General features: G+C 36.8%; 1 protein-coding gene across 2 annotated transcripts in view; it reads left to right on the forward strand.

Moving 5' to 3' along the window:
• The window catches only part of LOC115225780 (cap-specific mRNA (nucleoside-2'-O-)-methyltransferase 2), an 87,142-nt gene that overhangs the window by 17,096 nt on the left and 45,046 nt on the right, over positions 1-25,000 (forward strand). For both annotated transcript variants that reach the window (XR_005004188.1, XM_029796733.2), the window contains exons 3-5: positions 3,439-3,644; positions 14,920-15,117; positions 17,018-17,147. Coding sequence is in view for 1 of the 2 variants with exons in the window: in XM_029796733.2 (XP_029652593.1) it covers positions 3,439-3,644; positions 14,920-15,117; positions 17,018-17,147 (534 nt within the window). In the remaining variant the exon portion in view is untranslated. The remainder of the gene's footprint in view (positions 1-3,438; positions 3,645-14,919; positions 15,118-17,017; positions 17,148-25,000) is intronic.

The following is a 25,000-nucleotide window of genomic DNA, read 5'->3' on the forward strand; positions in this document are numbered from 1 at the left end:
ATTTTTCAGTTAGAGGACTCGCACTTTCTATGGTCATTCTATGGTCATCTTTACATTTCCCCAGTCACCCCGCAAAGCCATTAAAAAAATCAATAGAAGTGACTTTTTTGTGAATTTTCTATCCAAAACCCAATCAAAATGCCCGAAACTTGATACACCAATTGAATGCCAGCTAGCTGTATGTGATTGGTCGGAGATTTGGACAGTACTCGCGTGTATGTGCGCACGCACGCAGCTGTATATGCATGCACTAGCACTATATTATTATTATTATTATTTAATATAGGATTTCTAATCCTATTTATACTATTATTGGTATTTTTATTCATATTTTTATTATTGTTTTTGTAATTATTCTTTTTATTTGGATTATTGCTATATTTGTCTAACCAATGTTTATTAGTTGTTATTATATCCTTAGTGTTAAGGTTATTATTGGGGATATATTTTATTCTACCATTATATCCTGCCCTATATATAATGCTGAGTTATATTTTCCCCCATGTCTATTAAATATCTCTTCATTCAAAGATAAGTTAGAAATTCTTTTACTTATGCTTATTTGTGGAGGGTGATTACTAGAATTATTTATATATCTGAAATTGGAATTTTTTTTCCACATAAGATTTATGGAGTCCAGTATTAAGGTTACAATTCACATCTAGATAATTAATAGAATAATTTTCATTTTCAATAGTAATGGATAGGCCGAAATTATTAAAGAATTTATGCAAGCATTTTTTTAAGTATATCTAGTCGTCTATTTGAAAGATTCTTAACTAAGAATAAAGCGTCATCTCTAAGGTTCTCATTTTGTTAAATGAATAAATAATCCAACATTCTAATATCTGAAAGTTGATGAACAAACTAAATTTGTTTCTCCATTTTCTTATTTGTATTATAACAGTAAAATATTTCTTTACCTTCACCAGTTTAATACAATAAATAAGTTAATTGCATTGTAATTGAAAACATTGGATAAATACTATCCCTAAGTGGGTTACACCCATAACCCCTAACTTACTTTGTGTCATAAATTAATTATATGAGGAATATCTATTGCTAATACTTGTATATGTATGAATTATCTATGCAATATTTGGAGTATTGCTAGTATAAGTGAATACATTTAAGTATAGCATAATAATCCCTCAAAATGAATACTGTTGGAAAAACGGAGATAATACGGATTGATTCATCACTAAAAGACATACCCATACCAACCAAGGACTATTACACCAAAGAATTAATATATAGGATTAACGAATTTATCCACAGAATGCGATGGAAATCCTATACCCCTGAAAAGAATCTCACTAAATTGAACTATGAAGATAAAGATGACCACAACTATGCAAGAATCAGAAGTAACTATGAGGAAATAATGGAAATTACTAAGAATACTTTTAAATCCAGAAAGGCACCACCACCTAATAAATACTTGGATAACTTCGAACAGGATCTATGGAGTACTATTAAGAATATAAAGTTCAGGAATCATCCACTAAGGCACAATCCCTACCAGAGAAAATTGAAAGAAATTATTAGATCTTTTAGGAACAAAAATGGCATTTTAACTCATTCGGATAAGACTGGTAATATATATAACATAGACACACAAACATACCATGAACTATTACTAAGAGAAATTACAAAAAAATATAAGGTTGTACCTTATGCTACACTTCGAAAATTGAATTTAGAAGCTAGAAATATAATGTATGATTATAATTTAGAAGATAAAGCAGAACCTTTCACGTATAACAATTAAGGACCATAAAAAGAATTTCACCAATACAACACAGGTCAGATTAATCTGTCCAAATAAATCTGACTTAGGCAAATTAAGTAAATTAAGACAAATATATACCAATAATTAGAAATAAAATTAAGCTTCATTTATGGAAAAACACATAAGGTACATTGGAATGGTTTTCCAGTATTAGGGTTGATAATGGTAGAGACCATAAACTAATCCAATTTGATATTCAAAATTATTATTCATCGATTAAACCAGTAATACTTAATAAAGCTTTAATTTTTGCAAGGAAATATACAAATATTAGTATGAGGGAAATTAAGATAATACTAGCGGCTAGAAAAACTGTTATAGAATTTGACAACAAATTATGGGTTAGAAAGGAAAAGCCAGATGTATTTGATATTACAATGGGATCGCCGGATTCAGTGGAAATGACAGATTTAGTAGGGATTTATTTACTAGACAATAAAATGAGAAAATAAAGAAAATGAAAAATTTGACGTGCAGACATTATTTATTTAAAGACATTCAAATTGATGCAGAGAAATTCCTGCCTACAGCTGTTTCCACACCCAATGAATTCAGTTACAGAATTAAAATTCTTGAAACCAGTCTGAGTTTGTCATAGGTTAGCTTACATGTTAAAATGTAACTTCCTTTTGGAAATTTTACCTGAAGAAATACCCAATTGACTGGTTTTGAATATGGAAATTTGAATTATATTTCTGTAATTGAATTGATTGGGTGTGGAAACAGCTGTAGGTAGGAATTTCTCTGCAGGAATTTGAATGTCTTTAAATAAATAACGTCTGTATGTCAATTTTTTTCATTTTCTTCATTTTCTCATTCATATATATATATGAATGAGGACTAAACTGTCCAACCATGCCAGCATAAAAAAAGGTGAATATAAGTGCAGCATGTCTGTGTGGCAAGAAGTTTGTATCCCAATCACATGGTTCTGGGTTCAGTCCCACTGTGTGGCAACTTGGGCAAATGTCTTCCACTATAGCCTCAGGCTGACCAAAGCCCTCTGAGTAGATTTGGTAGATGGACACAAAAAGAAGCCTATTGTACACACTCACACACAGATCTCATCATTTAATGCCTGTTGTCCATGCTGGCATGGATTAGATGGTGTGACAGAGATGGCAAGCTGGGGGAGGTGGGGCTGCACCAGACTCAAGTTTTTTGGCATGATTTCTATAAATGGATGCTCTTATGTGACACCGCATGGGCACTTTTACACTTGACAATTGGTGCTGATGTGTTTACGTCCCTGTAACTTAGCAGTTTGGCAAAAGAGACTGACAAAATAAATACTAGGGTTAAAAAAAACATATCCTGGGTTCGATTTGTTTGACTAAAACTCTTCAAGGTGGTGCCCCAGCATGGCCGCAGTCTAATGTCTGAAACAAAAGATAAAAGATTAAATATGATGCCAAAATGGTAATGATAAATGCTTTTGTGTGTTTGCGTTTTCACGTATCTGTTTGTTTTGACTCTTCTTGGGTCATGGTGGTGTTTGTTTATGTCGCATATACACAATATGTCCCACATAGCTATTTCTTTGTTGTTTGTCAGCAAATAACCAAACTATTTTCTTTTCAGAATTTGAAATCATTGTGTCTTAATTAACAAACTCATTAATTTATTAATCCTTCATTTTGTATCAGGTTTTACAGGCAAATGGCAGTGGATGGCTAGTACATTAAACCCCTATTATGAGGGAAACAATTTAGGTAACATGATTGCCGACGACAGATTCATTAGGGCTACGCTGCCCCATTGGCAATTTTGCGATGGCACAGGTGACCTACTGGACAAGAACAACTGCAACCATCTTTGTAAGACTGCTCACAACATGGAAACTGCCAAACTGGTAAGTTTAATTATTTTTAAGCAAATAAAATATTCTTACTAAATGGTCATGTGATGTGTGTAGGTGAGGACAGCTGTATAAAGAAGTGCTGATCTCTAACTATGGAAGTAACCTGTGGTAGAGGTAGACCCAGGAAGACATGGAACGAGGTGGTGAAGCATGATCTTTGAACTTTGAGCCTCACAGAAGTAATGACTGGTGACTGAGACCTTTGGCGATATGCTGTGCTTAAGAGGACCCATCAAGCCTAGTGCACCTGTGCTGGTAAACACATCCCAGCGTCATGCAAATGGCACGTAAAAGCACCCATTACAGTAGTTGGCATCAGGAAGAGCATCCAGTCGTAGAAAACCATGCCAAATCAGACTGGAGTCTGGTGCAGCCTTCCAACATGCCAGCCCATGCCAGCCAGGACAACGGATGTTAAATGATAATGATGTACAGGTAAGGCTGTGTGGTTAGGAAGTGGATGAGTGGAAAGTAGCCCTCCTACATATATGTGCTCCAGCATGGCTGCAGTCAGATGACTAAAGCAAGTGAAAGAATATATATATATATACATAGGCGCAGGAGTGGCTGTGTGGTAAGTAGCTTGCTAACCAACCACATGGTTCCGGGTTCAGTCCCACTGCATGGCTTCTTGGGCCAGTGTCTTCTGCTATAGCCCCGGGCTGACCAATGCCTTGTGAGTGGATTTGGTAGACGGAAACTGAAAGAAGCCTGTCGTATATATGTATATATATATATGCGTGTGTGTGTTTGTGTGTCTGTGTTTGTCCCCCTAGCATTGCTTGACAACCGATGCTGGTGTGTTTACGTCCCTGTCACTTAGCGGTTTGGCAAAAGAGACCGATAGAATAAGTACTGGGCTTACAAAGAATAAGTCCCGGGGTCGATTTGCTCGACTAAAAGGTGGTGCTCCAGCATGGCCGCAGTCAAATGACTGAAACAAGTAAAAGAGTAAAAGAGAGTATTTATTCTTTTACATGTTTCAGTCATTTGACTGTGGCCATGCTGGAGCACCGCCTTTCAATTGTAAAAATTGACTCAAGGATTTATTCTTTGAAAGCCTGGTACTTATTCTATAGGTCTCTTTTGCTGAACCACTAAGTTATGGGAACATAAACACACCCAACATTGGTTGTCAGGCAATGGAGGGGTGACAAACACAGACGCAAAGACGTGCACGCACGCACACACACACACACACACATATGATGGGCTTCTTTCAGTTTCTGTCTACCAAATCCACTCAGAAGGTTTTGGTTGGCCCAATGCTATAGTAGAAGGCACTTGCCCAAGGTAACATGCAGTGGGACTGAACTGAGATTGGGAAGCAAGCTTCTTTGCACACAGCACACTGTACCTATATATATATATATACACACACATACTGGTCAATCAAATATCAAATATTTATAGGTGCAGGTGTGATAAGAAGCTGGCTTCTCAACCACATGGTTCCAGGTTCAGTCCCACTGCATGACACCTTGAGTAAATATCTTCTACTATAGCCTTGGACCGACCAAAGCCTTGTGAGTGGATTTGGTAGATGGAAACTGAAAGAAGCCCATCGTGTGTGTGTGTATATATATATATATGTGTGTATGCATGACTGTCCTCTACGTTCTTCATCTTCAAGGCTTTCATCACCACTTCAGAATATCTGAAACCACCTTCATACTGTGCGATCACCTGTGGGCCCCTCTCCCCATGCTCTGTTGATATTGGCAGCAGTTTAGGAGGCATTGTGCTCATGTTTGAACTCATGCAAGAAAAGTAAGCGAAGGTCCTTTTTTTGTCATGTTCACAATTCAGGGACCCTGTGCTTCAAGAATGTTTTCTGTCAGACATAACTAGAAAATTATTAAAAAGCATACATCAATTACTATGTACATCGAAATTCACCTAAAATGTAATTAAAATACTATGATAAAATTGTGTTTCAAAACACAACACTTAGAACGGCCTTTATTTTTGGAATAACCTAATATTATTAAGATGGTGAGTTGGCAAAATTGTTAGCATGCCAGGCAAAATGCTTAGCAGTATTTCGTCTGCTGCCTATATTTTGAGTTAAAATTCCACCAAGGTTGACTTTACCTTTCATACTTTTGGGGTTGATAAATTAAGTAAATTAAGTACCAGGGGTTGACGTAATCGACTTGTCCCCTCCCCCAAAATTTCAGGCCTCGTGCCTACAGTAGAAAGGATTGTTTTTATTATAAAGGTGGTGAGTCGGCAGAATCATTAGCACTCCAGGCAAAATGCTTAGTGGTATTTCGTCTGTCCTTATGTTCTGAGTTCAAATTCCGCCGAGGTCGACTTGGCCTTCCATCCTTTCAGGGTTGATGAAATAAGTACCAGTTACACACTGGGGTTGATATAATTGATATAGTTCCCTTCCCCAAAATTTCAGGCCTTGTGCCTATAGTGGAAAGGATTATTAGTATTCTTAGCATTTTTTATCACACACTAATTGGGGCTTTTGATTATAGTTTTTTTTTTAGTGTCACATTCCTGATAAATAAATCCTCTCAATTACCATTTGTTCTTGAAAAGATGGAGATTTTCTTAATTGCATCTGAAGTTAATTGGGGAGTGGGGTGACCCCCCACCCTCCTAACTGTTATTTTGAAGACATTATAAATGATAAGTGATAATTGCCTCAACAACCATACAGCAATACTACAATAGAAAATGGTTATATGGCATTCCTTACTGAAGTAAACTACCACTTATTATTATTATTATTATTATTATTATTATTATTATTATTATTATCATTATTATTATTATTATTATTATTATTATTATTATTATTATTATTATTATTATTATTAGGGTGGTGAACTGGAGAATTGTTTTCATGCCAGAAAACTGCTTAGTGGCCTTTCTTTCCAGCTAATGTTCTGGGTTCAGGCTCTGCCAAGGTCAACTTTGCCTTTCATCCTTTTGGAGTCAATAGAATAAACACCGGTTGAGCACTGGCATTCATGCAGTTGACTAGCTCCTCTAAGGAGCTCTAATTAGGGTTAGTTGACTAACCCTAACCCAAATTTCAAGCTTTGTGCCTGTAGTAGAAAGTATTATTATTATTGTTGTTGTTATTACTCTTATTGTGAAGGCACATGGCTCAGTGGTTAGAGCGTCGAGCTTACGATCGTGAGGTTGTGAGTTCGAATCCTAGACCGGGCTGCGTGTCGTGTTCTTGAGCAAGACACTTTATTTCACGTCACTCCAGTTCACTCAGCTGTAGAAATGAGTTGCGATGTCACTGGTGCCAAGCTGTATTGGCTCCTTTGCCTTTCCCTTGGATAACACTGGTGGCGTGGAGAGGGGAGGTATACATGGGCGACTGATGCTGGTCTTCCATAAACAACCTTGTCCAGACTTGTGCCTGGGAGGATAACTTTCTAGGTGCAGTCCCATGGTCATTCATGACCAAAGGGGGTCTTAATTACTCTTATTATTATTATTATATTATAATTAAGGCAGCAAGCTGGCAGAATCGTTAGCATGCTGGATGAAATGTTTAGTAATATTTCTTCTGTCTTTACACTCTGAGTTCAAATTCCGCCGAGGTTGACTTTGTCTTTCATGCTCTCAGGGCCGATGAATTAAGTACCAGTGTAACACTGGTATCAATGTAATTGACTAGTCCTCTCTCTAAAAATTACAGGTCTTGTGCCTTCAATAGAAAGGATTATTATTATTGCGGTTATTATTATGACCTCTGCCTTAGTGAAGGTGGGGTATTGTTTTCAGTTGAATTTGTTTGTTTGTTTGTCTGTTGACAATATATCTCAAGAACCGCTGGATGGATTCGCATGAGACTTTCAAGGATGTTTGGCCTTGTTACTGGCACAAACTGATTAGATTTTGGGACTGATCTGATTCTGGATTATTTTTCCATTTTTTTTTTACTTAATTTTTGAGAGTGGTCAGGTTCATTTTTAGTATTCTTGTTTGTGAGAGCAGTCGAGTTTATTTCAGATATTCTCATTTTAAAAATGATCTCTGGCTAATCATTGAGAGGACGTTGGTGTTGCCTTGTCAGAGGTTTGCACTCTCTGAGTGCACTTGTTGTTATTATTATTATTATTATTATTATTATTATTATTATTATTATTATTATTATTCAGTAGTCTTATTTTTATCATGTGCTTTCACTGCACTACCGAGTGCAGCTCTGTGTGCCTTGGGTATGTGCTGTGGTTTTTTACAGTATTGAAAGTGTTTTATGTAGGATGTGTGGTGCCTGGTAGTGCTATTTTTTGTATGTTATATTATTATTATTATTATTGATAATTAAGGCGTGAGCTGGCAGAATTGTTAGCATACCAGGCAAAATGCTTAGCGGCATTTTGTCCATCTTTACCTTCTGTATTCAAATTCCGCTAAGGTCGACATTACCTTTCATCCTTTTGGGGTCAATAAATTAAGTACCAGCTGAGTATTGGGGTGGATGTAATTGACTAGTCCCCTCTTCACAAATTTCAGGCCTTGCACTTATAGTAGAAAGGCTTCTTCTTCTTCTTCTTCTTCTTCTCCTCCTCCTCCTCCTCCTCCTTCTTCTTCTTCTTCTTCTTCTTCTTCTTCTTCTTCTTCTTCTTCTTCTTCTTCTTCTTCTTCTTCTTCTTCTTCTTCTCCGTCGTCGTAGTAAAGAATAAAATGTTTTGAATGACACAACAAAGCACTATAATACAAACATTGGACTATAAGAACTGTTGTAATTTAATCATCGATAGTCTGATATGATATTTCGGAATAAAATTCCTTCTTCAGATATCCCTAGGAATTGATGGGGTTGCAGTATGGTTGTGGAGGCAATCATCACTTGTCATTTGTAATGTCTTCAAAATAACAGTTAAGAGGGGGGGGATTTTTCTACCCCAATTAACTTCAGATGCAATTAAGGAAATCTCCATCTTTTCAAAAAAAAATTAAAATGGTAATTAAGAGGATTTATTTATCAGGAAAGTGACACTAAAAAAAAAAACGTTAATCAAAATTAGCGTATGATAAAAAATGCTAAGAATAGCAGCGACCCCATCAATTCCTAGGGATATCTGAAGAAGGAATTTTATTCCAAAATATCATATCAGACTATTGATGATTAAATAACAACGGTTCTTATAGTCTAATGTTTGTATTATAGTGCTTTGTTGTGTCATTCAAAACATTTTATTCTTTACAAACAATACACAATGCTTCAAGCGAACTACAATACTCTCCTATTATTATTCTCTTTTACTTGTTTCAGTCATGTGACTGTGGCCATGCTGGAGTACCACCTTTAGTCGAGCAAATTGACCCCAGAACTTATTCTTCATAATCCTAGTACTTATTCTATCAGTCTCTTTTGCTGAACTGCTAAGTTACGGGGGACATAAACAAACACACCAGCAGTGGTTGTCAAGCAATATTAGGGGGGGGGACAAGCACAGACACACACACATATACACACACATACATATACATATATATATATATACATAATACGACGGGCTTCTTTCAGTTTCCATCTACCAAATCCACTCACAAGGCTTTGGTCGGCCCGAGGCTGTAGGAGAAGAGACTTGTCCAAGGTGCCATGCAGTGGGACTGAACCTGGAACCATGTGGTTCATAAGCAAGCTACTTACCACACAGCAACTTCTACACTTATTATTATTATTATTTTGCCTTGTGCAAAAATTTGAGATCATTATAATAATAATAATAATAATAATAATAATAATAATAATAATAATAATTATTATTATTATTATTTAGGATGTGGTGTATTGGCAGAATCCTAAGCACACAATCCAGAATATTTTTCCTGGCATTTAGCAATGTCTCTTAATCTTCTGCAAGATATTAATTAACAATAAACTAAACTAAAAGGTCCTTGTATTTGTAGCAGAAATTGTTTCAAGCAGCAAATTGTCAGAATGGTTAAAGCATCAGATAAAATGCCTTACAGTATTTGTTCAAGCTCATGGTGACACAGGTGTGGCTGTGTGGTTAAATAGTTTGCTTTGTATTCACGTGGTTGTCGGTTCAGTCCCACAGCAAGGCTCCATGAGTGGCCTGGTTTCATTAGATCTTTGTATGTGGTTTGTAGCCTGATCCATTAACCCTTTCGTTACCAAACCGCCTGAAAAAAGTTTTGGTTAATGTAACCAAGCCGCCCGAATTTACCTATTCATATTTAAATGAGAATATCAGAGTAAATCTCTTTAGTACATTCGTGAAAACACGTATTATACTTCGTAAACAGTTCAACTACAGTTTTGTACAAAAATCGAAGTGTAATTTTAATTCCGTGAATTATGGGAGATTTTTTTCTGAAATTTGTTCCTATTGTGTTTTCAAAATTTGTAATTCTGACAAAAAATGGATACGAATTTCATTATATCAAGCAGCGAGTCAGAATTCGAAGGATTTTCTACTGAAGACCTTCATAAATCTAACTCTATGACTGAAAAAAAAAAGCATGTGGTATTTGATAATGAATCTGATGTTTCATTTTCCGAAAGTGAAAACAGTGAATCCGAGAGCTCCGACAGCGATAAAGAAAATGAATTGGCACCTGAATGGAGTGAAAATTTAAAAACTGTTTCTTTCGGTGATTTTTCTGAAGAAACTGGTCCAAGCCACAGACTTTCCCAGAAGAGTAAAGCCTTAGACTATTTCTTTTTACTTTTTCGAATGAGCCCATTTGAAATCATTACGGCGGAAACGAACTGTTACGCTAAACATAAACAAAGCGAAAGAAAGGATAGTTTGTTATTTCCCACAACCTTAAATGAAATTAAGGCCTATTTTGCCATAAATATTATTATGGGTATCAGAAAGTTACCCAGAATAACAAATTCTATCGTAAAATTTTGTTGTATACCCAATTGAACATTAGCTAATAACCCATTTTCTATAGTGATGTTTGAACAAAATTTTAATAATTTTATATATTGTTGAATTTACCTGTATCTACCTGCAATTAGAGTCACTTTGTGACAAAAATTATAGTATAGAATTGGTTGAGAACATTTCATTAAATTATCTTCCAAAATTCATGTTAATATATTGATAAATAAAAAAGTTATAGTTGTTTAATGAAACCAGACTAAATTTATGATTACGTTAGAAATTAATTGAAACACATAAGGGGTGTATTTTGGTCAGAAATATAGTAACGAAAGGGTTAAAGGAGCATTTTTATGAGTATCACTGCATTAGTTAAATCAATATATTGTGCATTAAATACATAAATACATACATAGGTACTTACATATACATATAACTATATAAATCTTTAAAAATGTTTCAGCCCGAAAGCTGCGGCCATGCTGGGGCACCACCGTTTATTGTGCTACACTAGTATATGAAACCCCCTCTGATACGTGGCACTTGGTCAACAAGGGAGTTTGACGCCGCTGCCCGCATCTGTGTTTCCTACTGAGAGGTAGGTTCATCTGGAACCCCTGACAAGAAGAGATCGAGTTTAGTTTTAAAGAAACCCACATCCACACCATGCAGGTCTCTCAGGCATTTAGGAAGGATATTGAAGAGCTGTGGTCCTCTGAAACCCAAGCTGTTGCAGTATCTGGTCCTGTATTTTGATGGTGATGTTGGGATCTTTGGCACCATGCAATGGTGCCCCGTTCTGCTGTTGGGGTAACTTTCAGTGCCAAAATTTCTAGATGTATATCACTGCATATCTCTCCCACCTTCGCTCCAGCGAGAAGAGTTTTAATACTTTCAGTCTTTCCCAGTAGCTGATATGTTACATTGAGATGATCTTCTTAGTGTAGCTTTGTTGGATTGCTTCGAGTTCTGCTGCTAACTTTATATTGTGTGGTAACCATTGTTGGGAGCAGTAGTCCAAATGGCTGAGGACGAATGTCTTCCAAAGGATCATCAGTGTCTTCTTCTCTCTTGTTCCGAAAGTTCAGAGGATCCATCCAGCTAGCCGTCTGCATTTTATTACCAATTTGGCAATATGCACTTGGAAAGATGCATCATTGCTCATGTCAATGCCCAGATCATGCACTGATTTTGACTCAGGAATTGCAATTCTTCCTGGGCCAGTGTATCTGGTCTGCATGTCATTCAGCTTTGGGCTGGTAGCGCAGGGCTTGGAACTTCCCTGCATTAAACTGCATGTTGTTGTCCTCACCCCACCTGTATATATATATATAATATTGTCTAATGATGTGCTGTAATAGGTATGTACTGTAAGTGGTAGGGTTGGTTTACCACTAAAACCCTGGCTTGAACTGCAGCTGAAACAAAGGTGCTGTTGAAGTTGCCTATCAAAGATGGCTATAAGTGGTTCATCATTGAGCAGGTAGATGTATATTAGAAAGAGAGAAGAAACCAACAAAACATGTGGTAAGACTTTAGAACATTTAATTTAAAATTCAAACATAATTGCAGAGTAGTTATAGTAAATAAGGGATTAAGAAATAATGCATAAAGTCTCTTACAGCTGTTTCTAGAATAGCTGAACACGTGGAGCATATGTCATGGAGCAAAGATCTCTATGTAAGCCAACTATTCCTTCTTTGGAGAGAAAGAATTAACCTTTTAGTTACCATTTTTCTTTTGAGATGCTCAATATTTCTTTCAATTAATTTAAAATATAACAAAGAATTTAGTAAAATAACTTAGTTATCATTAAGCTTGTGTTAGGAACATAAATTGTGACTAAGGTTTGGTGGAAGATTTTAACTCAGAAATTATGGAAACAGGACATTTATTCTACAAAGCCAGAGGCTGTTTCAGCTGGGTTGGTATCAAAAGAGTTAAGAATTGTTTCTCTATTATATATTTTAACCCTTTTGTTACCATATTTCTGTTGGGATACTCTGTGTTTCTTTCAATTAATTTTAATTATAAAAAAAAATTTAGTAAAATAATTTAGTTATCATTAACCTAGTGTTAGGAACATAAATTGTGACATGTTTCTGGCTCTGTAGTGCAAATGTCTTGTTTTTAAAGGTTCTGAATTGAAATCTTCCATCAAACCTTAGTCACAGTTCTAGCTGGTTGGGGTGCTTGCCTCTCCTTTGCAAATATAAGGACACAGAAAATGTGTCAAAGCCGACAGGAAGCGTCAATGTTTCCTAGGGCTAAATAGCAGTGGTGTGGTTCCCTTTATGGGACTGTCATGTTGTGTTGACAGTATACAACCACTATATCGCCCTACCACCTCTCATGTCTCTCTGAGACATTTAGAAATTCAATATTTCTAACATATATATATGTATATATACACACACACACACATATGTCTATATATATATATATGTACATACACACACATATGTATGCTTTTATTCTTTTACTTGTTTCAGTTATTTGACTGCGGCCATGCTGGAGCACCACCTTTAGTTAAATAAATTGATCCCAGGACTTAGTCTTTGTAAGCCTAGTACTTATTCTACCAGTCTCTTTTGCTGGACTGCTAAGTTATGGAGACATAAACACACCAACATCAGTTGTCAAGCGATGGTGAGGGACAAGCACAGACACAAATAACAAATATATATATATATATATATATATCTACACACGATGGGCTTCTATCAGTTTCTGTCTACCAAATCCATTCACAAGGCTTTGTTTGTCCTGAGACTATAGTAGAAGACACTTGCCCAAGGTGCAATGCAGTGAGACTGAACCCAGAACCATCTGGTTGGTAAGCAAGCTTCTTACCAGACTCCATGTTTGCATGGGTCAGACAGCATTTATGAAAGCAGATTTTCTATGGCGTTGGATTTCCTTCCTGTCACCAGCCCTCATCTCTTTAGAAAGCAAGGTAATATTTCACCATGGTCAAGCATGCTTCCACAGATTGTTGGAAATGAGTGACACTTAATGACAACAATCACATGTTGTCAAAACAAGGAGACACAAACATACACCCACTAACTCATACATACGTGTATTCTTTTATTCTTTTACTTGTTTCAGTCATTTGACTGTGGCTATGCTGGAGCACTTCCTTTTGAAGAAATTGACCCCTGGACATATTCTTTGTTAGTCTGGTACTTATTCCATCATCTCTTCAGCCGAACCGCTAAGTTACAGGGACTTATACACACCAACATTGGTTGTCAAGTGATGGTGGGGTGGGCAGACACAAACATACATATATATATATATATATATATATATACATACATACACACACATATATATATGTGTGTGTGTGTATTTTTTCAATGTGTACAGATAGCATTAAAAATAAAAAATTAATAGTTACCGGGGTAGCAAGCATTCACATAAATGCCAAGGATGTTTCAGCCTACTTATAAAGGTAGAAGTTCCAGGGTTTAGTGAAATGTTTTTGTGTAACATAAATTAAGAAATGGAGTTAAATGCAGGTGTTTTTCAAATCTTTATACTTCCGATATACGTTTCAAAGAAAACATTGGCATTATTCCAGAGGGAATAAAATGATGTAAAACAATGTAATCATCTTGTCAGGGAAAAAGAGAAATAAAGCACATCAATAAGCCATTTGGTTAAAATGGCTTATTGATGTGCTTTATTTCTCTTTTTTCCCTGACAAGATGATTACATTGTTTTACATCATTTTATTCCCTCTGGAATAATGCCAATGTTTTCTTTGAAACGTATATCGGAAGTATAAAGATTTGAAAAACACCTGCATTTAACTCCATTTCTTTATATATATATATATACAGTGGACTTCTTTCAGTTTCTACCTAATCAACTCACAAGGCTTTGGTCAGCTCAAGGCTATAGTAGAAGACACTTGCTGAAGGTGTCACATAGCAGGACTGAACCCGGAACCATGTGATTGGGAAGCAAGCTTCTTACCACACAGTCACGCCTATACAAGCAGAAGATAAAGAGTTTAGGTCAAGGTAACCCAATTTAATAGTTTGGGTTACCTAATAAGCTATATACAAACACACACACACACATATACAAGAAGATTTTTGGCTCTCAGTTTCCATCCACCAGATCTTCTTACAAGGCTTTGATCAGTTTGAGGCTATAGTAGAAGATACTTTCTCAAGGTGCCACACTGCAGGATTGAACCCCGAACCATGTGGTTGGGAAGGAAACTCCTTACTATACAGCCATGTCTGCACCTGTGCCTATGTTCTATAAATTGAAGCTCTCCTCTTTATCTACTTCACTGTAGCCTTCTTCCAGGTAAAAAAAAAACGGTTAAAAATTACCAAATTGTCACTATCATGTTCATTCACATATTCTTTGTGCCTTACTTTGTGTTTTTGTTTGTTGTCAAGGTAACAGCAGATGGCAGTATTGATTGTCAGAACAACCCATCGATGCAAGAATCTATTGTCTCTCAGTTACATTACTGTGAGACATTTGCTGCATTGAAACTGCTTGGTAAAGGTGGCTCATTCGTCATCAAATTCTTCACCATGTTTGAAAACAACACAATCGGATTGATGTACCTCTTAGTCAAGTTCTTTGATCAAGTTAGTACTGCTTTTGTTTTTGTTATTTTTTTTTACTTTGTTTATTGTTATTGTTTTTGTTTAGTTTTTTACCCCTCAGGTCCACCCTGACCCTGTGGACCTACAATCAAAGGTAATCATTCCATATTTTATTCCACCCTGTCCCAGAAGACCTACAATCATTCCCTCTTTTGTCAGAAACTATTTTGTTCAATGTTCCCTAAATTTTGAAACATCAATGTGTGATTTCAATGAGATTTTGCCTGCTATATCTAGCATTCTATGTGGAGGCACCTTGATTTGATGTTGCAGTGTTTAGCTCCAGGTCAGTTTTGATTCAGAAGTCCTACAACACTATATAACACTATTTTTGTCCTTGGGTAGCAAATATGCTTACCCTTAGAAAGCATGAAAAATGGCTAATATTTCCTTCAAATTTTGCTTTTGTTATGATATTTATTCAAACCCCAAAGAATCCCTCTCAACACATGACTATGATGTTCCTCCACAACTCCTGCTCATCATAAGAGATGCACACATTGTCAGCCACTAAAAGACATGCTCACGTGGTTAAGATCAAGCAAATCTGTGGTATTGAGCAGAATATTTGCTATAACGATATTTCTGCTTCAGCAACTTGACACTGAATCTGTGTGAAATGTAATGGAAAATAGGTCAGCTTCCAAACATCATCATGTCCAGGTCAGAAAAGCAAAGTTTAAAGGAACCAGTAGTCATTTCTTTTGATTTCTAGATAGAAGCAAATAGGACATAACTCTTACTGACCAAAGACAACAAGCAAATCTGTGGTATTGAGCAGAATATTTGCTATAATGATATTTCTGCTTCAGTAACTCAGCACTGAATCTGTGTGAAATGTAATGGAAAAAATAGGTAAATTTGAAAATGTTGATATCCAGGTCAGAAAAGCAAAGGGACCAGTAGTAATTTCCTTTGATTTCTATATAGAAGCAAATTGGAAATAACACTGACCAAAAACAAGTAAATCTGAAATTTAAAAAAATTTGAAAATTTTGCTACACAGTGTAATCAAAGGGTTCCAACCATGACTATCCCATCTTTTATTTATACATGGTAAATGTAGAACTAAATTTTCCAATGTGTTGTACTTTGTTATTGTTCTTTAACCCTGGGACAGTATTAATCTAGAAAATTGTTGAAAGGCAATCTAGCCTTGACCATCCCATCTTTTATTCAGTTTGTCTAGAACTGCACTATCCTGTGTCTCTGTCTGTGATGCTGTGGTTTAAATCTGTGAGTCAGGTTTGTTCCTGCAGAGCCAGGATCTACGTGGTATATCTGTAGCTGTATGTAGGACAGTTATAGGACAATAAGAGACGATCAAGACTCTGAGCAATACAGTGGGGGATGAGGGTGGGGTGGGAGGTTATTTCCAGACCCTGTGTTGACAGAGCCTTTCGTAATGATGTTTGTAGTGATAATGGTGATGGTGATGTTTGATGCAATAGTTATGATGATGATGATAATTGTTTGTGATGATGATGCTGATGATGTTTATGATGATTATGATGGTATTGGTGGTGATTGTGATGATGATGATGCTGATTTATTTATTTTTTTGATAGTGATGATGATGATAATACAAACAACATTAAATACAGTTAAGGCGGTGAGCTGGCAGAATCGTTAGCATGCCAAGCAAAATTCTTAGTGGTGTTTCGTCTGTCTTTATGTTCTGAGTTCAAATTCTGTCGAGGTCAGCGTTTGCCTTTCATCCTTTCAGGGTTGATAAAAAAGTACCAGTTAAACACTGGGTTGGTGTAATTGACTTACCCCACCACTTCCCTGCCAATAATGCTAGCCTTGTGTCAAAGTTCAAAATCAATGTTAAATCAACATTGAAACTAATATTAAATGCCTCTCTATGTCTCTTCCACAGGTGAATGTGTTCAAACCAGCCACCAGCAAAGCTGGGAACTCCGAGGTTTATGTGGTCTGCCTCAACTTTCTCGGACTTAAGGTTTGCCCACAAGAAGATTTTCTCACAAACCTGGAACGTCTCATTTTCAGTAAGGTTCCCTTCTATTAAGGTTTTGGATTGTGTTTTTATTATATTCAGGATTGCCTTTAGCTTTTCGGCAGTCCAGGGTCGATGAAATAAAATGGGAATGCTTCCTTTCCTTCTTGTATAATCAACTTTTGAATGACTTCTGATGACTTCTTTGACCAGTACAATGTCCTTGGAATGTGTGTTTTCAAAAATACAAAGATCGTTTCCTGTTCTTTTATCTTTTATTTTTTACTTGCTCGAGTCAATTAGTCTGCGGCCATGCTGGGGCACTGCCTTGAGGCATTTTTAGTTGAATGAAAGCAACCCCAGTACTTAAAAAAAAATCTCAATAAAAATGCAAGAAGTAACTTATACTAAGAAGTAATATTTATCAATATGGTCGTTTGATGTTACTATTGTTTAACCCCAAGCAGAGCATCTACCTGCTGGTTACTGGTGCAACCTGCACCCTGTATATATTGCAAGCAGGGGACCAAAACCCTACTATCTTCCACCAAATGACAGGATCACAAGACCGAATGGTTTCAGATTATTTGTGCCCATCTTCAGTCATAAACACCCGACTGTTAGAAATAGTAGGGATTAGCTTCAGCTTGCAATATGTAGAAAAATAAGTGACCATCGGTCACTGATCTTACAACAAGCAGAGTAATTAGAAAAATCTCAATAAGAGATGAAAGTAGTAACTATACTGAGGAGTAATATTTGTCACTACATTAATATGTTTGTTTGGTATTACTACCATTTTAAACACCAGTATGATTTTTTCCTTTTTTTTCTAAGCCTGGTACTTGTTCTATCAATCTCTTTTGCTGAACTGCTAAGTTATAGGAAAGTAAACATACCAACACTGGTTGTCAAGCAGTGGTGGAGGACACGCACAGACACAAAAATACACCCATACGTGTGTGTATGTGTGTGTATATATATATATATATATGTATATATGTATGTATATATGTATGTATATGTATATATGTATGTATATATGTATGTATATATATGTATGTATATATATATGTATGTATGTATATATATATATATATATATATATGTATATATATATCATCATCGTTTTCCGTGCTAGCACGGGTTGGACAGTTTGACCGGGGTCTGGGAAGCCAGGAGTCTGCACCAGGCTCCAGTCTGATCTGGCAGTGTTTCTACAGCTGGATGCCCTTCCTAATGCCAACCACTCTGTGAGTGTAGTGGGTGCTTTTTACGTGCCACCGGCACAGGTGCCAGATGGGGCTGGCATCGGCCACATTCGGATGGTGCTTCGGCCACGTTCAGATGGTGCTTTTTATGTGCCACCGGCACAGATATCACAACTACTATTTCCATTTGATATTTATTTCGATGTTTATGTACTTGACTCAACAGGTCTCCTCAAGCACGGCAGGTCATGTGCCACCAGCACAAATGCCAGTCAAGGCAGCGCTGGCATCGGCCACATTCAGATGGTGCTTTTTACGTGCCGCTGGCACAGGTGTTGTGACTAAGTTTTCCATTTGATATTTATTTTGATATTGATATTGATGTACTTGACTCAATAGGTCTCCTCAAGCACAGCAGGTCACTCTATATTCCAAGGTAAGCACAGCAGGTCATTCTGCAATCCAAGGTACTTTGAATGGGCTGAGGCTATGCGAAACTGGTGCAGGAAGCAGCCCGGGTCTTTGCAGTCACAGCATATCTCCAGAGATCTCGGTCCTTCGTCATTGCCTCTGTGAGACCCAACGCTTTGAGGTCATGTTTCACCACCTCATTCCATGTTTTCCTGGGTCTACCTCTTCCCCTGATACCTTCAACTGTTTGGGAGTGGCACTTCTTCACACATCTCTCCTCATCCATCCGCAGTACATGACCATACCATCACAAGCATCTATCTTGCACACCACATCTGATGCTTCTTATGTCCAGCATTTCTCTCAGGGCACTTACACTCTGTCGTGTGTGCACACTGACATTACACATCCAGCGGATCATGTTAGCTTCATTTCTTTCAAGTCTACGTATGTCCTCTGCATTCTAGTGGTGACACTCTCTGAGCATCCACCTCCACTACTAACTTGGTCACTTAGGTAGCGGAAACTATCAACTACTTCTAGTTTCTCCCCCTGGAGTGTGATGGAATCTGTTTTCTGAGTATCAATGGTGTCTATTGCCCCTGTGCATCTGCCGCACATGAAAGCTATCTTATCAGTTAATTTTCCTTTGATGTTGCTGCACCTCTCATGCGTCCATAGCTTACACTGGGTACATCTTATGGAGTTTCTACCTACACCTTTCCTACAGATCGAGCCACCTGCCCGAGGGGGTGTGTGATGAGTACGCCTTCTTACTATAACTTTGGTCTTTGCTACATTTACTCTTAGGCCCTTTGATTCTAAACCTTGCTTCCACACCCAGTAGTGATTCTGCTATGAGGGCCAGGTCATCAGCATAGAGGAGCTCCCAGGGGCAACCTGTTTTGAATTCCTCTGTTATTGCCTGGAGGACTATGATGAATAAAAGGGGACTGAGGGCTGAGCCTTGGTGGACCCTACTTCTACCCGAAATTCTTCACTATACTCATTGCCAATCCTAACCTTGCTGACAGCCTCACTGTATAGGGCCTGTACAGCCCTTATTGACCATTCATCAATCTCCAGTTTCCGCATCGACCACCAGATAAGGGATCGGGGGACCCTGTAAAAGGCTTTCTCCAAGTCCATGAAAGCTATGTAGAGGGGTTTATCTTTAGCTAGGTATTTTTCCTGCAGTTGTCGTACTAGGAATATGGCATCAGTGGTGCTATTACCCAGCACGAAACCGAACTGTATCTTATCTAAGCAAATTCTCTCCCTAATGAGATGGGCTATGACCCTCTCTGTGACCTTCATCACCTGATCCAACAGTTTAATACCCCTGTAGTTATTTCTATCTAGCGCATCACCTTTGTCCTTGTAGCAGTTGATGATGGTGCTGCTACGCCAGTCATTGGGTATGACTCCATTATGAACTACCTGGTTTACAATGCGGGTGACTAGGCCATAGCCCACACAACCAGATGTTTTAAGCATCTCAGCAGTGTTTCCTGATGGGCCAGGGGCTTTTCCTGGTTTCATACCCTTAATTGCCTTAACTACTAGGGAGCTGTCTATTCGGATAGCTGGTCCCTCTACTGGGTCAACGTTTGGCAGGCTCTCCTCTTCCCATTCATTCTCCACATTCAGCAGTCTCTCATAGTGGCTTCTCCAAGCTTTTTTCTTTTTAGAAACACTGAAATCAAGTGCACCATCATCCATGCGGATGCATTTCTCTCCTGTGACATCACTATTTTCTCTCACACACTGTTTTGCAATCCGAAATACCTCAGTTCTTTGGTCCTCACGTCGCTGGACATTGGCAAACTTCTTCTTTTCTGCTACACCCTTGGCTATGTATACCTGCTGCCCAGCCTCCCTTTTGGCTACCTGGTACAGTTCCCTTCTACCCCATCCCTCCAGGCTTTCCAGGTCTGTTTCTTTGCTCTAATGGCTTTGTCTACTGTACTATTCCACCACCACGTAACTCTAGGTCTGGAAGGGACTTTGCACTCAGCAAGCTGTCCCGTTGGAATTTCCAGCTACCTTCTATGTCCGACGTCTGTAGCTCCTCCTCCCTCTCATCAAATTTCTTGGTGAGGATGTCCCTAAATCTCTGACCATGTGAAGGGTTCTTTAGCTTCCAAATCCTTCTTTTCTGGATTGTTCTGCTTCTTGGTATCCTTCTGGCCTCAAGCCTAAAGTCACTAATGACTAGCCTATGCTGAGAGGTACATTCTTCACCCAGGAGGGTCTTTGTATTTAAGAGCACCCCTGCATCCCGCTGTCTGGTGAGGATGAAGTCTATTTGGCTAGTGGAGTCCCCTGACTGATAGGTTATAAGTTGGCAGTCTGGCTTCCTGAAGGTTACATGCATCACAGAATTCCAGTAGTCTAGTTCCCTCATCATTTCTGGTGCCAATACCATGGCCACTGTGTACCCCAGTGAAGATACCCGATTCCCACCCAACGTGCCCATTAAAGTCTCCAGCCACAAAGATGAGGTCCTTGCCACTCGTCTTTGAGGTAGCCTGTAGAAGGGTATCATAAAAGTGGTCCTTTTGATCATTTGGTAGCCCTGCATGTGGGGCATAGGCGGAGATAATCGTAGCTGTGCCATTCTGTGAGACTAACCTGAGCTTGAGCACTCAATCGCAAACCCTGACAACCTCTATGACTTTATTCACCCATTTCTCCGCAAGGAGAATGCCTACACCCCCTACACCATCCATGTTACCTTGCCAGAAGACTTTATACCTATGTGCCTTGCCTGTGACGACCCTAGCTGAAGCACCTCTCCATCTTACCTCTTGTATGCAGCATACATCAACCCATCTTCTTTCAAGCATCTCTACTATCTCACTAGACCTACCTTTCAGTGTACCAACATTGACAGTGCCAACTCTGAAAACAGGGAAGGTTTGGGGGGGAGGGATGCAATTCAGCGCCTGAAAAGAAGAGGGTTGTTACGTATGTATGTATATATATATGTATGTATATATATATATATATATATATATATATATATGTATATGTATATGTATATATATATGTATATGTATATATATATGTATATATATATGTATATGTATATATATATGTATATATATGTATGTATATGTATATATAATATATATATATTATATATAAAATATAAAACAAAACAAAAAAATAATAATAATATAATAATAAACTATATATACACCCATACACATATACCTAATTATATATAACCATATCTAACTACATACACTAAATCACACACCTATATATATATCCCTATACATACACATAAAAACGTCTAGGCAACTATAAATAAATAAAATAGCTAAATACTTCAACAGAATACTTATTCATACTCCCACACACACACACATACAACCCACATTCACGCTCTAGAAAATGGACATCACTTAAAATTATGAACGGAGAAATGGAATAAATGGAATTAAAAATTATATTCACTTGGTAAAACTAACACTACTTAAAAATTATGAATGAAACAATGCAATAAAACAACAGACATCGCAAATAGACACAAATTACTACGAATTCCTTAACAAACCTACCATGATAAACCAAAACTCATAAAAACATATAATGATAAAATCTCCCTTTACTAAACTCTATAACATACCTATATAGCAATCCCCCTAACCTAAACATTCACACACAAATACACACACGTAAACCACACACCCACGACATATACAAATACCCACACCACTTACACATACCTATACATACATATAAACCTCAACATATACTCCAAAAACCCACTCAACCCCACACAGACAAATAAACACAAAAATTATGAATGGATTCTTTTATAAAACTACCATGATAAGCTAAAACTCACAAAACATAAATGATAAAACCTCCCTTTACTAAACACTATAACATACTTATATAGGAATCCCTTTAACCTATACATTCACACACAAATACACACACGTAAACCACACACCCATAACAAATACAAACACCCACCCCACTCACACACACCCACAAGTACATATACGCCTCAACATATACACCAAACAAAAGTATATATACTCCAAAAACCCACTCAACCCCACACAGACAAATAAACACAAAAATTATGAATGGATTCTTTTATAAAACTACCATGATAAGCTAAAACTCACAAAACATAAATGATAAAACCTCCCTTTACTAAACACTATAACATACTTATATAGGAATCCCTTTAACCTATACATTCACACACAAATACACACACGTAAACCACACACCCATAACAAATACAAACACCCACCCCACTCACACACACCCACAAGTACATATACGCCTCAACATATACACCAAACAAAAGTAATTTTGTTTGGTGTATATGTTGAGGCGTATATGTACTTGTGGGTGTGTGTGAGTGGTGTGGGTATTTGTATATGTCGTGGGTGTGTGGTTTACGTGTGTGTATTTGTGTGTGAATGTTTAGGTTAGGGGGATTGCTATATAGGTATGTTATAGAGTTTAGTAAAGGGAGATTTTATCATTATATGTTTTTATGAGTTTTGGTTTATCATGGTAGGTTTGTTAAGGAATTCGTAGTAATTTGTGTCTATTTGCGATGTCTGTTGTTTTATTGCATTGTTTCATTCATAATTTTTAAGTAGTGTTAGTTTTACCAAGTGAATATAATTTTTAATTCCATTTATTCCATTTCTCCGTTCATAATTTTAAGTGATGTCCATTTTCTAGAGCGTGAATGTGGGTTGTATGTGTGTGTGTGTGGGAGTATGAATAAGTATTCTGTTGAAGTATTTAGCTATTTTATTTATTTATAGTTGCCTAGACGTTTTTATGTGTATGTATAGGGATATATATATAGGTGTGTGATTTAGTGTATGTAGTTAGATATGGTTATATATAATTAGGTATATGTGTATGGGTGTATATATAGTTTATTATTATATTATTATTATTTTTTTGTTTTGTTTTATATTTTATATTTTATATTTTATATTTAATTGTTGATAGGTTTATTTTAGTTTATATATTGTTTATATATTGATTATATATGGATTATATATAGGTTATATATGGATTATATATTTACATTTTTTCATTCATACTTTAATTATTTTAAAATTATTATTTTTATATTTTAAAATATTGATATTTTAGATTGGAAGTCCACCTGAAGATTGTCGATCAAGACAAGAAACAATTGTAGTGGCGGTTTTTTTGACTATTATTAAAATTTTATGTATTGATTAAGTCTTTCCTGTTTGTTTTGCAAAATAGTGGTTTTGTCTCTAATAATATTTTATAATATTTTACTATAAAATTGGATTTAATCCTAAATCTGATTTTTTCCCTGTAAATTTGGATTTATTCCCTAATATTTATTATATATATATATATATATGTATCTATACAATATGTTACATTACTCGGTAGTCAAGATAAAACTCTGAGTTTCAGATGCCGAAGTGGAAATCCACAACACCATCTCTTCGAGGTTTACACAATTCGATATTGTTGATTTTTATGCCTCTATCTCTAAAGAACTGCTAGATAAAGCCCTAATCTTCGCTAGTGACTTCATAGAAATTAGTACCAATGATAAGGATATAATCTTCCATGCTAGAAAGACATTACTTTTCAGTGAGAATGCAAAGTGGGTAAAAAACACCGACACGGAGGGCGCTTTCGATGTGAGCATGGGTTCATATGATGGGGCAGGCATCTGTGATCTAATTGGACTCTTTCTCCTAGATACCTTCGGTAAGACATTCCCTAACGTACATTTCGCCATCTACAAAGATGATGCCCTCGCCTTAACAGCTAATACAAATGGACCAGCACAAGATCGTTTTAGGAAGGATATTATCCAGTTAATGAAACACTTCGGACTTAGTATAACTATAGACACTAACCTGACGGTTGTCAATTTCTTAGACGTTTCCTTAGATCTTAATAATAATATTTATAAGCCTTATAGGAAGCCCAATGATAGACTAAGTTATATTAATGTAGGTTCATGCCATCCCCCTATAGTATTCAAAAATTTAGTTAAAAATATTAGTAAGAGGATTTCTAGCCTCTCATCTAATGAGGACATCTTCAATAGCGTTGCCCCAGTTTATAATAAAGCTTTAAAAGATAGTGGTTTTAGCGAAAAAATAAAATATACACCTATCACCAGCCCAACAATAAGGAAAAGGAATAATAGAAATAGGAAGGTCATCTGGTTTACGCCCCCTTACTCACCCGAGGTGGCCTTCAATATAGGTAAATATTTCCTAGCACTGATAGA

Source organism: Octopus sinensis, linkage group LG28, assembly GCF_006345805.1.
Source record: "Octopus sinensis linkage group LG28, ASM634580v1, whole genome shotgun sequence".
In the NCBI taxonomy this organism is placed as follows: domain Eukaryota; kingdom Metazoa; phylum Mollusca; class Cephalopoda; order Octopoda; family Octopodidae; genus Octopus; species Octopus sinensis.